General features: G+C 40.3%; 2 protein-coding genes across 10 annotated transcripts in view; one reads left to right on the forward strand and one right to left on the reverse strand.

Moving 5' to 3' along the window:
• The first annotated feature begins 221 nt into the window (after nt 1–221).
• On the forward strand, nt 222–4,555 carry LSM8 (LSM8 homolog, U6 small nuclear RNA associated). Of its 2 annotated transcripts, none has more exons than XM_064702693.1 (4): nt 222–347; nt 1,174–1,214; nt 2,578–2,705; nt 4,295–4,555. In XM_064702693.1, the coding sequence occupies exons 1-4, from the start codon at nt 317–319 to the stop codon at nt 4,383–4,385; spliced, it is 291 nt and encodes a 96-aa protein (XP_064558763.1). In that variant the 5' UTR covers nt 222–316; the 3' UTR covers nt 4,386–4,555. The 2 variants fall into 2 exon arrangements, with proteins under 2 accessions (XP_064558763.1, XP_064558762.1); XM_064702692.1 differs by having other exon boundaries at nt 244–407; nt 1,141–1,214.
• Nucleotides 4,556–11,771: 7,216 nt separating this feature from the next.
• The window catches only part of LOC135442650 (ankyrin repeat domain-containing protein 26-like), a 47,536-nt gene continuing 43,341 nt past the window's right edge, over nt 11,772–15,966 (reverse strand). For all 8 annotated transcript variants that reach the window (XM_064702699.1, XM_064702698.1, XM_064702695.1 and 5 more), the window contains 2 exons: nt 14,325–14,370; nt 11,772–13,253 (listed from right to left, as the gene is read on the reverse strand). In XM_064702699.1, the coding sequence (XP_064558769.1) occupies nt 13,132–13,253; nt 14,325–14,370 (168 nt within the window). In that variant the 3' untranslated portion in view covers nt 11,772–13,131. The remainder of the gene's footprint in view (nt 13,254–14,324; nt 14,371–15,966) is intronic.

Raw genomic sequence — 15,966 nt, forward strand, 5'->3', positions numbered from 1 at the left:
ACACCACACCAAACCCCGCTCCAGCCGCTCGGCTGCAGGGATGAACCTTCCCGGCCCACGCCACACCAAACCCCCGCCCCGGCCGCGCCTCCCTGCGGGCGGTGCCATGTGCCGCGGGGGGGGCGCCACAGCCTCCCCGCGCGGCTCGTTCCTTGGTACGGCCCTCTCCCATCTCCGGGCCGCCTCCTGCCCCCAGCGCTTGCGCGCTCCCCGCGCTCGCGGCCGGCCCCGCCCCCGGGCTGTGCGCCTGCGCGGTGGGCCGTACGTCAGCGTCGCGCGCCGGCCGTGCGGCGCCCCGCGGAGAGAGCCGGCCGCCATGACCTCCGCGCTGGAGAACTACATCAACCGTATCCTCCGCCGCGGGCCCCCTGCACCGCAGCGCGGCTCTGCTGCTCGGGCCCGGCACTGTGCGCGGTGCCGGCTTCTCTCACGGGAGGTTGGCCTGGGAGGCCGGAGGTTCCGCGGAGAACGGGGTCCCCTACAGCAGCCAGTGCTGCCGGGCTGAGCCGTGCCCGTGAGGAGCGGGAGTCGTGGTGGGCCTGCTCCCTTAAAGGGCTGTTAGCGTGCGCTTAGATAACAGCTGGGCAGCACTTGCTCAAAACCTGCCAGCTGGGGTTCTTGCAGCGCTTTTGGTGTTAATTTTTCTGTGCTTCTTGTAACCCGTGGACATTTTCAGTTTTATTCACTAACAGTAATCTAGCAACCCGGAATTAGTCAAGATGACGAATATGTGGTCATCGAATGGGGATAGTCAGATCTTCAGGAAGAAGGGATGCAGAATACTAGCCTCGAGATCACCACTGCAGAGCTTTTTAAGGACTTTTAAAGTTTTTTAAGGCCTTAAAGTGTTAATGAAACGGTTGTTTCCATTTTGAGGCAGTGTAGTTAGTAATGGGAAGAGAGGTGAGCTCAAATCTGTATTCTGTTTTTAAGGCGTTTTTCATGTTTGTGTATGACTGTCCGTGGTTGGGTGAAGAGAGACTTTCAGGGAGATGTTTATGAAAAATACTGCATTGTCACATGTTATTGTCAACCATGCTGCTTTAAGAAAAGTGCTGATAGGCTTTTGGGGGTCTAAATGGGTCATAAAACCTGTATTCCATATAAATGCTTTAAAAAATGTTAATGGTTCTATTCCAGATATGACTAAATGTTTCCTTAATGAAATATCAGGTACTGTTGCAGTAATTACTTCTGATGGAAGAATGATTGTGGTAAGACTTATTTTTTTTTAACATTTTGTTTTCCCCCATAAAGACTTCCCATCGTGGCAGTAAAGAAGCTCTCTTAGGGCAGTCTCACATATTCACACAACCAAACTATATGGCATAGAATAATTGCCATAAAGCTTAAAAAAATAATTTTATGAACACTTACTGTTTCTTGCATGTCATGTCAGCTTTTTTCCATTGATAAATTTGTGTCTGCAGATGCTCTGGCCTTTTTATCAAATGGCTTTTCCTGTGGGAATGCACCAAAGAATGCATTCCTCTTCTGTTCAGTAATTTAGTTTCTGTCTAAAATGTCCACTTTTTTCTGTATGCTCTTCAACTTTCCTGCTAAAACCATTTCTTCCCTATTGCTGTGAAAAACATCAGCTGGAGAAGTGTTGTGGGCTTCTGTTTGTACTTGAAAACCTGAGGATAGGCCTACTTGATACATTAGACTGTATAATATTTTTGGGTTTACTGCTTCTGTGTTCTGGGCCTTTTTTTCCTTGCATTGCTTCCCCCCATCTTTTATTCTTTTGTGTTTTGAGTGTAACTTAGTAGTATGATTGTTGCAGCAGGATTGTATCTTTCTGTCTGCACTTAGCTTTGTGCAGCCTCTGGAAAAATCTGTTGGCTTCACCAAATCTGCTTGGCTGAAGTCAGTGTGGTAAACTTTGTGTGTGTGCTACAAGATACTTCCTATCAATAAAGATTTGAATGGAGTTGGTATATAGGACTCATTGTTAGATGATACAAATGCAGATTATGGCTGTTTGAAGGGCTGTTTTATGTGAGTTTGAGTTTCTTAATCAATTAGTGATGGCAAATTTATGTTAATTTTCCAAACATGTACTTAAGTGCCACAAAATACTGTATTTTTAAATTTATTTTTTATATTATTTAGTAAACACAAGGTAATCTTCAAAGAGATACCGCTTTAAATTGCTTGTTAGGAATGGTTTCAATATTGTTGACCACAAGAATCCAACTTTTCTGTTCTTTGTTTATTTAATTTTTTTTTTTAAATTTCTGGAAATACCCATACAAAAACCAGTGTAGAAATAGTAAAATTGGTTGTCTAGAGGAACATTATTGATAAAATGATTTTTTTTTTTTTAATAATAAAGCTTAAGCTTATGGTCTTTTAGTATGAATACATAGTAACACATGGGTGCTTTTCTTAAATTGGTTATTGCATTTAAAATTTCATTCTTTAGCTTTTGTGTTTAAGCCCAAGAGTAAAACCTGAATAGAACATCTGTTCTCCAGTACCTTTATTTTGCCACTCTGTTTATGATATCCTTGACAGCAAAGAGGCAGTTTTTAAGGGCAATGACAGTGTGCTTTTTTGTGGTTTTTTTTTCAGGGAACACTCAAAGGTTTTGACCAGACCATAAACTTGATTTTGGATGAAAGCCATGAACGAGTATTCAGTTCTTCACAAGGAGTTGAGCAAGTGGTGCTGGGCTTGTACATTGTGAGAGGTGATAATGTGTGAGTATGGCATGCTCTTGTTTAAATCCTTCCATGCAGGCTTTGTGTGTGGGTGCACATGTGTTTGTGCATATTTATATATCCATAATCTGTATAAATTGTGATAGCCCTGCACACCTTGCATCTTTGTGGGTGGCACTGAAAGTGTTGTCAAAGCTGAAGGTACTGAAAGGATGTGTGGAAGTGACACTTGGGGACATGGTTCAGTGGACTTGGCAATGTTAGGGCAATGGTTGGACCTGATCTTTCCTAACACACAGCTGTGATTCTGTATTAAATAGCAAATGTCTACACTTCTTTTAAAGTAGTGATTGCCTTGCAGTGTTGAGATTGAAGATGATCTCAGGGCTGGAGCATCTCCCCTACAAGGACAGGCGGGGAGATGATGAAGGAAAAGACAGAATAATCACTAAAAAATGAGCTAGAACTTGTGTCTGCAAAAAGTCAGCAATCTGGTATACAAAGTTGACTTGCAACAGTTTTGTTTTTGTTTTTTTTTTTCTTTACTTTAGAGCAGATGTTCACAGAGAGCACTTTATAATCTGGAAAATCCTTGAAGGTTCTGACTTGGCAGTGTAGCAAGTGTTGAAGCCAATGTAGTGATGTGTCAAGCGTATGAGTTGGTGTTTGATGTAAAATTCCTTTACAAAATAAGGGTGAAAGCTCAGTGGGTGCAGAGGGGAGTAGCTGGTGTGCCAAACCTGTGGGAAGGTCACAGGAGAAGTGGAAGAAGGCCTGGTAAGTGGGCCAGCTACGAAGATTACTTTTGCAGAAGTGTTGTGAAACCAATGGCAAAAGTAAGATTATTTTTTTATCACAGCTGGAAAAAGAGTATGTTGCAGTGACCAACACATGAGCCTGGATAGGAATTTTCATCTTTAATTCTAATGGATACTTCTGTACAACAAAATGCCAAGGCTTAAATTGATATCTCGGTGCTTTTACCTAATATTGAGAAATTGGATCATTCTGAATGCTTTCATCACTTTGGACTTAAAATTTTAAGAAAAACTAATTTTACACATTGTATGTCACTCCACCAGTAGCTTTTCATTCAGATACTAAAAATGTGCCTAAAACAGCAGATAATGGTTTACTACTTCACTGCTTGATCATACAATTGAAATGTATGATGAAAGACATCATCATACAGCCACATTACTGAAATATATTCAGAATATGCTTCTGTGATATAGAATTGTTTCTGCAGTCTTAACAAATTCAAGCATATTTAATACAAGTAATAATTATGTATTCATGCAACTCTTCAAATTGCTGAAATTCAGTGTCCTTACAGGAAGAAGTAAAAAGAATCAACAGCTAAGTAACAGTAACTTCAAAATAGGGGACTGTCATGAAATAGGGAAGCTGATGAAAAATAAAAGGAAAGAAAGAGTACATGGTACAAAGTACTTTGAGCATTCCAGTGTGCATCACTAGAGGCTTTCATGGAATAAACAGCATCAATCAGAAGTTGGTATAGTTCAACAGGATGTAGGGCTTGTTAGAAGATAAAATACAGCTTCTGTTTTAAAACTGTGTGATTTGATTTCAACAAATAATAACCTGATTTTTTTTTTTAATTGCAGTGCTGTGATTGGTGAAATTGATGAAGAGACAGATTCTGCTCTTGACTTGGGGAATATTCGAGCAGAACCTTTAAACTCAGTTGTGCACTGAAAAGATAAAAATGCACTGGGACTTTGTAAATCTTTGGTTGTACAGACCTGTTTAGCAATGTGGACAGTTTTTACAAATTGTGTTTAATTTGTTTAGTCACCAGTTTTTTTTATTATGAACATGTTGTAGTTTTGCATGTAAATTAAAGTTTCTACATTTTGCTAAAGATACTTTCATTGAATTTCTTTTGAATTTCAGGCTGCATAATTTCACTGGGAAATGCAATCAGTATCAGTGATGGTCCTGGTACTGTGTATATATACCTTGTTCTTAAAATAAGATCTCATTCCTAAAGTTAAACCAAGGTTTTTTTCAAGTTAACCGAGGATTATTTGAAGGTAGAGGTGTGCCAGTCAGTTTAACCATCTCTAAATGTAGTTGGGGCTGTCTGTAGAGAACTGTTCTTTGTAATTTTTTTTTGTCTATGTGTGTAGTGCAGAAAGGAAGAATGTTAAAAGCTTTCACAGTCTAATTAATGGCATATGCACATAGTACTTTTTTTTTGTGGTGTCAGACCTTGACTCCACTGGAAGTGCAGGAGTTTGTAATGCCTTTAATCCTTGCAGACAAATTGGAGAAACAGATTTTTGAGCAGGAACAAAAAACCCAAATGCATGATTTATTTGAAGCCCATTAAATTCCAGACCAACTAATTCTCTGTCTTTACCTTTCAGCAGCTGTTGTGTTGCTCAAAATTTGGGTGAGACCTACAGAAGAGAATTGTGTGTTTGCTAAGGTGTAACCATTGTCTTAGAATGTAGTTTAGAAGACACAGAAGTACTTTTGGTAGGAAAATTACTTATTTTGAAAGAAATTTGGCTTAATATTGGATCTAAGGATCCCAAACAATGGTCACATACAGACCTCTTATACCAAGCTGAGTGGGACCAGCTGTGTGCAGCATAGTGTGTTTGATGCCATATCAGCATGAAGTCTGTACTCTTGAACAAAGCTCTTGTTATTCCCCAGTGTCCCACAGGTCCAGTATTTTTCCCCTGTATATAAATGTGCTGCCAAAACAAACAAAAAGGAATTTTAATGTGCATATTAGGGGTTTTTATACTAATTTTACTATTAAATGGGATTTTTTTCATTGCAAGTTCACTGTTTGGAAACCAAATACATTGAAGATACTTGTTTTCTATAAAATGTCTCTCAAGTCTTGTAGCTTCCGCCTTGTTTTCTAAGATTGTTCTTGGTGGAGCATGTGAAGCCCAGCAGACCTTTTTTTGCCTTTATCCATCTTGTGATCTAGTACTGTGTTGTGTTCTGTCCACGTTTCTTCTTGGAACTGCCAAGGAAACATTGAATAAGTCAAATAATGTTTTTCCTGTGATTACCAGAAGTCAGTACTAATCCTGGCCATAATTGATTATGTCAAGAGAATCAGTTTCATTAAACAGTCAAGAAAAAGCCTTTTTGCTACTGAAATGCTGATACCGTCACAAGAGAAAAGAAAGTATAGGAACTGAATTGTATTGATAAAGAAAAAGTAGGTTATTAAATTAGGTATTTTAGAGCTCAGCAAAAAGTGCAGAGGCAAAGAGTGGAGTCAGGATGCACTAATGCACTACTTATTGTTGGATGTATTAGGAGAGCTGTAGTTGAAGCACATGGATTGAATACTTGTAGTAGCACTGGAAAAACTATGGAAATATGTTGTCTTATAGCTGAGAAATTATGTTTGAAGATTAGTTATGGAATGCTAATGCATTATGGGGACCATTTACCTGAAACACATCATTTGCAATGGTGAAGGAATCAAAGCCAGGAGACCTAGTCAGAAGGTATTTATTAAAATCAAATGTAGGACTTGATAATTCTTTAAAAAATTTAAGATGCAATTAAAGCTTTGTGAACTTTCAGGGACTCTAAGCTATAGTGGCTAACTAGGTACCTGTAAGTATAGAGAAATCACTCAGTAAAACAGTATTTAATGCATGAAGTTGAATTATAACCAGTCTGAAAGAGTATTTTCATTGAATCAAGACTGTAGCACAGTAGGCTAAAAAACAGATCACCAATGAGAGTAATTTATGTCATTGTTTTCATAAATGAAAAAAGATGGGAAAAATCAATGCAATTGAAACCACAAAGTGGCCATAGACTGATGGCCTAGTAGTAGTGATCCTGAAGAGAGCCAGAGAGTGTTAGTCCCCAGAGGAAGAGTGGGGTGGAAGCTCAGCACATGGAAAGCCTGTGTATGTGTCTTCACACTAGGGGAACTCTGCAGTCAGTGTTGCAAGCACATTGAAGGTAGTAAAAAGGTACAACAGAGCAAATAAGGCAGAGCTGAATTTTTGAGAGCAAAACCCAGATGCTGAAGAGGTGTGAAAGGACTGGATGGAATGAGAAAAGAGCACTACAGGTTCTCCTTCTGTGTTGAGAAGGGACCTTTGCTGTGTGCAGCTGGCTGGGTTGAAGGTTCTCCTGTTTAACAGTGATTGCAGAGATGCAGCAAAGCAAATTTCTCCTGGGAGATAAGTAGTGTCTGCAAAAAGCCTTTGCTTTATTCTTCCTGGAGAGAAAAGTACTCTCAACAAAGAAAGAGTAACTCTTTCTGGAACTGAAGGTGCTCCCTAAGAGTTCTGACTGCTGGTGCCTTATGGCTGTCAGCTGGTTGCATGGGGTACATGAAGAGCCCTGCTGAGATCATGAATACTTTCTTCCTGAAACTGTCTTCCTGCAGTGAGCCTAGATTAAATATTCAGTAAATAACTGGGATATTTACAGGGATAAAATCTAGTGAGTCCTTGCAGAGTAATAAACATACTATACAAAAATGAGAAGGGCAGAAAAAGGTGATACTAAGGCCAAAAGGAAGTAATGCTGAATTGGAGGTAATTGTCATATGCCATTGAATTTCCTGCATTGTCATAGGTTGGTCACTTCCTCCTTTTGTTTGGTTAATTGAGATCTTGAAGTGAAAGGACAACTCTTGACTAGTGGAGAAACCCTCCAGTGAAATGAATGAGCTGGTTTATGAAGAGATGAAGTAAATTAATTTAGTGTGCATGAAGAAACAGAGAAACAACCTTCTGTGGTCCAAGGGCAATTTCTCTAACTGCAATCCACATCAAAGTGCTTCAAATATTGCATGGCCTACAAGTGGGTTACTGGCTGTACCTGGATTGAACACGGGTACTGTTGTGAGGATGTAATCCCACAGTGGACAATTTCTGTACAACTTGACCTTTCCTATCAACTATAGCCTGTTGTCCTTAGCCCTGGAGGTAATGTTTATTCTCCACTCCATTTTATAAGTAAACAGCTGAGATACACATCAAACACTCAGTGCTAGAACTGAACATAAAGTGCAGGTCGACGGTATTTATCTCATGGCCACTACTGCTTTTGTAGCAGATGCACCAAATCTGCGTGCCTGAGTAGGTGTTTTGTACCCATGGCAACATAATTCCACCAATTAGCCTCTGCTGCACTCTGCTAAGAATTTTATTCTGCAGATTGATATAGAAATTATCCTTAAATACCAGAGTTGTATTTTCCATGCATTGGTATGAAAGGATTTAATTTATTCCATTGTTAACATGACAAATAGTAAGTCATCTACTGTTGCTTCTTTAGGAATTAAATTACCATGACCACAATAGCACTTCTCAAGGAGAAGCCTCAGTTGAAGAGACTTGGAAACTGTGAGTGTGAGTTATGCCAGTTAGAACACCAAGGTGTGTCTGCTAGTTATATTTGGTCTATGATACATTTGTGTACCAGTGTATGCTACTCTACTTTTTACTAATGGATTCTTGTTTCTACTTTCCAATTTAGAGAACTGCAGCTTATTGATAAGAATAATGGAAATAATTCAGTGGATTAAATGACACTTGAAGTAGCCAGAAAAACTCATATCAATCAGTTTGAACTTGTGTGTTGCTTAAATAATAAGGCATTATAGCTTCAAGTATCAGGTATTCATGGACAAATAACTATGAAACCCAGATGTGCCAGAAGTTCAGGATTGTTGAGGTGAGGGAGGGAAAGCTTGTACAACACCTAGGTTAACAATACATGACAGAAGATAGTAAAGAGCCAGGTATTTGTTCTGGAAATCCTGTTCCTGATGGTCTCTCTCAGAGTGCTATATTTTGCCTTAGGGTCCTTTTCAGGGGCCTGTTTTTTCTGTAGCTTTTACAGTAGGGGCAGAAATGCTGACATTTCTTACATCAGTAGCATTTTCCCTGAAGGAAATAAAAGCTCCACTGACGCAGGTGAAAACCGAAGCTGAAAACGCAATAGCATTCAGACTTTTGCCAAAACCTGCTTACTGCCATAAAAGCAGGACTTATCTACTTGTTAATGTTCCTTCCTGGAGCATTGCAGCACGTTCCAGGAGCTCTGGAACTTGCTTGGAACAATGTGCTGCTGCCGGTCAGCCTTACATCAGTGCCACCGGATGCCAAAAAATTTCACTCAGTGATCAACTTCTTTCCGGCTCCTTGCACTTTTAGATGAAAGGCTTGCATTGCTTTAGAGAGGACAAGCACATGTGCATGTGCTGCTTTTGTCTGCTTAAACCTCTTTAATGGCTTTCCTGCCATTCTGTTTTATACTCTAGGTTTATTTTATCTTTTCTGTCAAATCCAGTGATGATTACAGTGCATAGAAATGAGAGTGGAAATTATTCAGTGGAGAAATTGAAGAAGTTGGACCTGAAGTACTCTAATGCATAAAAAGTAGAAATAACTAGGATGGAAACCTGTTAAATGTGAAGAGTGTTGGGCTTTACAGCAGTGGTCATTGTAGTGAAATTCTCTTAAACACAGGTACAGTTATTGTATCTGTATAAATCATTCATCTTATAAGAAATACTGAGAAATTGTGAGAAAACCTTTTCTACTCAGAAGTATTTTAAGGCACTGGAATTTTATATGGAAGCTTCCTATCCTAAAATGGTACTTCTTAATTATGGCTATTGCTTTTTATTTTTGTGCTTAAATTTTTGGTAATTCTCACTTGTGTAAATTTCAGACTTCAGCTCTGTTGGTGATGCAGATGGAAACCTGTATGCACATAAATGCTGTCATGTTTCTGCAAATTGGCCAGAGCTGCAGGGGGTGTATGGCTGGGATCTGCAGCATTCACAGTGATGAACATGTGTGATGGAGAGACCTTGGATACAGGGGACAGGCTGTCAAGCTTGTATTCAAAGCAGCATGCATGCAAAAGACCAAGAATAAACATGCAGCATTAACCCCCCCCCCCCAAGCTATCTATAAAGGTTTCAATTTTGGTTTGCAGCATTTCCAACTAATAAAACCATTTCATGCCAAGTGCCATGTAAATACCACCTCATCTGTACCATTTAATGCATACAGACCTCATCTACAGTTCTGTTTTGCACTGAGTTACCAGACTGAACAGAAGCCAAGGCAGGAAGTGATTGTGGCTAAGGAGCTGATGCTGATTGAAAATGTGTGGTGCTGTGGAGGAAACATCAGACAATAGAACCTCAGTCAGTTTGGAAACAGATTTAAAAACCAGCACCTTAGGATGTAAACAGTCAATAGGACTGGGGCCAGCCTTTCTCCTAACAATCACATCATTAGCAGTAGGAGTGTGCAGAATGATTTCCATGATTAAAGTGCAAGTGCAAAATCCATGAAGGCGTGTGCTCATCAATACTGAACGGGAGCAGCCTTCTTGCTTTTTGCTGTGTTTCTTCTATGGATTATTCTAACTCATCCTGGATACAAGAGTCAGGCATGAGGTTTAAATCTAGGAAGGGCAAATGGTCAAGGACTTTGAAAAGAAAGGTGTAAGATTATTTTGTGTAACTGTAATAAGGTAGGATCCCTCTGAAATTGTGCTTCTGATTTTCAAGACAGCTTCTGTGAAAAGTCATCAGCTCACATTCAATTAAAATTGTCAGGATCCAAGTGGAAACAGTCTCTGATAAGATTGGAACAGAGCAATTATAATTTAAGTGAAGATTATTATGTGGCTGAATAGGACAGCTTCCTCATTTGTCTAGAGACTAGTTTAACTTGGATCATTTATAACAGCCATGAAGTAATTTTGAGTTTTATGCTGCAACTTCTGATTTCACCATTTTACAAAAGTCCAGCCAATGCAGAAAGGAATAAGAAAAGCAAACATTAATATGTTTGTATGTATCCATTTCGTTGATGGGTAAGACATGTATACTGTACATGTCAATAGTTTTGAGTTTGGTTCTAATTATGCTATTTCTGAGTTTCAATGGCAAAGTGCAGATGGCAGCAAAATGGCCCTTAGCTAAAGGGGAATTACCAGGCTATCCTACTGTTAATGCCACTCTTCAACACACAGGTGTGCCTGAGCAATGCCCTGCATTGTCTTGGGTCTTTAAGCAGCAGAGCATTAGTTATGAAAGTACTGAAAGGACTGAAGTTCCCATGCTCCCTGCCATGGGCCACCTGAGCCTCAGTAATTTAATAAAGTGAGAAATTTCTAAGAAGCTTCTACCACAGGACACATTTGCCTGGCCTCTGGCTGTTAAGATCTGACCAGTTATTAAAATTATTAGAGACAAGCCTCTGTCTGACTAAAGGTGAAAGCGAGACCATATTTTTATTTATCAGTAAATGTGAGGTAGAGAGAGATAGGAAAAAGTCAAGTGGAGAAGGAGAGGGAGAGAAGAGAGACTGAAAAACAGAATAGACATCAGAAGTATCACCACCCCGCAGGTTCCAATGACAGCCTCTTGGTTCTCTTGTCTCATTGGGTTGCAGTCCTGTTGATGTGGTGGTTGCAGACTGTACCCATCAAGTGGGCAGGAAAGAGCCCACATAACACCAGGTCCATGGGGTTTATATTAGCTGAGGCTAGGTGGAAAGGCCCCTCTACTTCCCCTAGATGATGCAGGACTGGGTCATGGGACATTCTCTGAGTCGTTGACATCTTCTAAGGTGTTGCAGCAGTCTCTTACCCATTATAGCTCAATTAATCATGGCCCACCAGCTGAGATAAAGACCTTCACCCCATAGTACTTCAGAAGGGAGTTCTCACAGCTGAGCCATTATGTAAGGGAAGATCTGGCATGGTAAGAAGGACTATCCCACTTGGCAGGATTTGCCTGTTATCAGCCTCTTCTGTTATCTGGAATCCCAGTTTGCAGCCTCAGGTGTGCACACCCACCTGCACTGGGGAGGCCACTCTGTGCACCAGTGGCCAAGCACCCAGGTGATTGTTTGAGCCAGTCCAGCCTCCTGCAGCAGCTGGGCAGTTACTGCACCTGGTCCAGTGTTTGAGTCACTCAGCTGTAGCAGGCCAGTCTCTTACACGGGGACAGGAAAGGTGCATCTGTGAGCACAGGACAGTTCTGGAGACTTCTATGAGCAGGGAAGGGGTGGAAAGCAGTGTCAAAAAAAAGGAACAATAAAACAAAGCCATGTTCTAGACTGCAAAGTTTATTAAATATCAAGTTCAATTAAACACAGTGTAATAACTTCACAAAAATGTATTCATATAAAAAAGAAGAGTGTTGACAGCAGCATTTAATGCTTTTCTCACTATCTGTTAACTCAAGTCCTCAAAATAGTGGGTAAAATCCTAAAATTCTTTCAGTCTTGATTCATCTCAGTACAATTATTCTTACTTTTCCAGAACTGTGACTTTTGCGATGGGAAGTGACAACACACATCTTAATTAAAAACCAGTAACTCTCTGAAATAAAACTGCGTATATGGTTGCTATCAATTTTCCACCGCATCTGTGCTACAGACACCACATCATTAGCTGCTAGCAGCAACAAAAAGATTGGGTATGCTATCACACAAGTTCTGGAGAGTACTGAGTACTGAGGAGTGTTGATAATAATAATGTTCCTTTTTTATCCCTCCCACTGAAAGTGTTTTCAGGTGTACCGTGTTTAAGCAAGAGCTGCAAAAGTCTGAAGCTGCAGCAATTTTTCATACAGAAATCAACACCAATACCATGAGAGGTACTGAGTTTGAATACCCCTCATGATATTCAAGTGTATTGTGACAGTGACTCATCATGAGCCTATGGAGGCTTTGGAGTCTCCATTTTTTAATTAAAAAACCAACACAGATCTGGGAAACTAACTAAAGGTGGTCCTCCTGGAGCAGGAGGGCTAAAAAAAATAGCCTCCAGAGGTCCCTTCCAAACTCACTCATTCTGTGATACAAAATAAAAATACCAAAAGACCATAAAACAAGTCTTGGCACTACTACACACTCACAGTCATTTTAAACTTATGTTGCGTAAAGTGACAACAATGTAAAGTGCCCTTTTCTCCAGCTTGAACACCACTATAAGTTAATTAGCAGAACTTAGTACTGCATCAGGATTGAAGCACTGGGCTCAAAGAACATCAAATGATGTCCTAAGCACTGAAATAACACTGGAGAACTTACAAACACATTGAATGAAAGGAATAAACAAAACAAAGGGAATGCTTTTGTTAAAACAGAGAACACAAATAATGCAACATAATGAAACTACTGTAAGAGGAAACATTTCTGACAGTTTTGTCAAGCTCAAGAATCCAGATCAGTCAATCTCCTGGTCAGAAAAAAACAGATGTGGTTCTTACTGTGAGTGCAAAAGAAACCAGCTATGCAGAAAAAAACCCAACAGATGGGTGAACTGTGCTTGACATCCACTTAATAGAGTTTGTATTCAGTCTGCAATGAACAAATTTTCATTTCTGAACTGGGGAGAAGGGAAACCATAAATGTGCTTTCTATAAAAGCAAAGTGTTCAGAGCCTTTCCACAGCACTTAATTCAAATCATGTAATTTTTGGTTAAAACATCACGGTACTCCTCTATTGCTCTGGAAAGGGGATCCTGGTCCACATTAAGGTTTTTGGAAGATCCAGCACTTCCAGTTTCAAGTTCAGCAGTGGCTGAGGGGAAAAGAGACAAGATTCCTCATGTTACTTCTACAGCAGACATGGAGAAATAAGGCACTGTAAGAAGATTTGACATTACTTGATAGTCTGCAAATCTGAACAAGACTTTAAAATTTCCAAGGACACCTAATAAGGGAAGAGCTGGGCACAAAGGAAGAAACACATTTTGTGCACATGTGCTTATCAGTCAACAGCATTTCTAAAGCTACTGACAGACATTCCAGAGGCTACACCCTGAACATCTTGTGGGACTCCACATGACTCCAGTGGCCTTTAACAGGGCTGCTTAATGGAGCCCCTGCAGAGCTCTTCAACCTGAAGTCTTTGCTTTCCTTAAACGTTCAGAGCTGTGCTTGATTGCAACACTGCAACTGCACAGCTGCAGTCCCTGCAAAGCAGCGACTCTGGAGGACCAGCCATCATGAAGCAAGTGGATTTCCTCTTTGGATGCCTGGCCTCAAGTTACAGAGTGTGTTTTAGGCTCCATGTTGCAAGCATTGAACTCATGTTTGCCTAAACACTACTGAACCATCTCTTCCTAAAGAAATGTTGTCTTTTATCCCTGATCAAGTTCTTCTTAATTATTCAAAACAAGACTGCAACACCTAAGCTACATAGACAAGCCATGAATCATAGCAAAAAAAAAATCAAGATCTAAGAGCAGAGAATATGTAGGGTATGGTTTAGTACTGAATGCAGTCCATGTACAGGAAAGAAAGGGATGGCTGCAGTCTATAAAGATCTGTAAAAATCTGGGGGCTTCTTTGATGTTTTTGCTGGAGATTAACTCTAGTGAGTAGCAGCTTCATCCTAGGCTGTGTTTCTGAGTGGAGCAGTGGATGAATTTTCTTTTTGCTTGTGCATGTTATGTTATGCACTCCAAGGCAAGTGCATAACATTCTATGCAATGTTTTGGAAAGCAGGAATTTTTTGCATTCAAGTCTAAACTGGAGAGCTTGCAGGAAAAAATCTCTGTGCTTAGCAGAAGTTGAAAATAATGGCTTGAAAATTGTTAGAAATAACACCTTATTCCTTAATAACCCTCTAAATGGAATGACTCATTACCTTCTTTCAGTTCCTTAGTAATTTTTTCATCCAGTTCCTGTCGTACCTAGAATTATACATTAAAAATATAGTTAAGACACAATATGACCCAAATGTAACTGCTAAAACTTCTAAAACATTCTTAAACCCCATGGACAACATGATTAAACCTAAAAATATCATCCCAAATGGAGATGATGGCCAAGAAGATGCTGAAGGCCACATGAGCTATGTGGAAAGGCTGAGAGAGCTGTGACTGTTTCTTTCATGGAGCAGACAAAGCTCAGGTGACCCTGTCTGTGTGTATTAACTACCGGGGCTGGAGTAACAGAGATGGAGCCAAACTCTTCTCAGTGCTACCAAAAATTTTTCAAGTGTGGAAATAAAGCAAACACATGGATTTCTCTGAAAAGGAAGGAAAAAGGCCGTTGAATGAAAATACACCTTCAAGGACTGACAATGTCTCCACTGTCCTCCTGCCCCCTCTGGAAAAGTCATGAAGTACCAAGGACTGAACAACAGGCCCTAATGAGGCCTCAACAATAGACCTGGAGGCAAAGTTGACCTTAGATGAACCTTCCAACCAAATGTTATCTATATATATATATGTGCTCATTAACAAACTATTGTTATATGTGTACATTTACTGGCAGAACATGTATTTACCTTTCCGCTTCTAGAAACTCATCTGGCCTAACCCCCTAAGGGGGTACAGGATCTAAAACTTGATTCCTCCTTGAGCCCTGGCCAGGCTTTGGGAGAAAGCCGACAGGTGAATGAAATTACACATTATGTCAGCTTGTTTGTTTAACAGTATAAAAGCTGGACTATTTTCACAGCAAAGCTGGGGGAGCCTGGTGGCCTTCAAGGTGGATGCACCACAGGAGTTCCCAGTTACCTCAGTTCTCCAGTCCTTCACTGACACTTTTCCCTGACAGCTGAGGTGTCTCAGACTTGTTTTATAGCAAAGTACTGGAGTAATTGGTGATGTATCTTTCTTTATTACTAAAGGCAATCTTTTGTAGTATTCATTAGGAGCATTACTTAGCTTGTCCTTTATAATTATTTGCTAATGATTATATGCTTTGCTTAGCTCAGCATATCCTTCCAGAATTCAATGGAGTTTTACATTATAGTAAATTCCACTGTTCCTCGAGTCGGTGTCTGTCTCACTGCTTAGCTCTTCAGGCAGTAACATACTGAGTCACTTGCAGCAGTCACCATCTCAGTAATTCTGTTTCAGGAGGTGATGTTGACTTACTACTTACCTATGGGGCTTCTTGAGCACAGAGTAAGTTGGATCTTCCAAGACTCCATGAGATGATAGTCAGGGTCTAGGAACTCAACTTCACAGCAGCACTGCTACTGCACACACAACTGCTATTGCTACCCAGAACTTCCTGACTGTCAGAACAGGCAAGGGCACTAAAGAGCCTTCTCCTCTAGTTTAACCAAGTTCCATCAGCAGAGGTGAAATCCATACATACGGTGCCATCTTACAGAGGCTGAGCTACCACAGAAGCCATAACTTCACAAAGACAAAAAGCACAGAACTACTGGGCAGGAGTCACTCTTTTACTCAAGAGAAACCAGCAAGTTCAAAGTGTCCCCAGCTTTAGGCTAATGTGAATGCCTCAGTAAGTTTGAATCAAACCCAGCAGCA

This window comes from Zonotrichia leucophrys, chromosome 1A (assembly GCF_028769735.1).
Source record: "Zonotrichia leucophrys gambelii isolate GWCS_2022_RI chromosome 1A, RI_Zleu_2.0, whole genome shotgun sequence".
NCBI classification, from domain to species: domain Eukaryota; kingdom Metazoa; phylum Chordata; class Aves; order Passeriformes; family Passerellidae; genus Zonotrichia; species Zonotrichia leucophrys.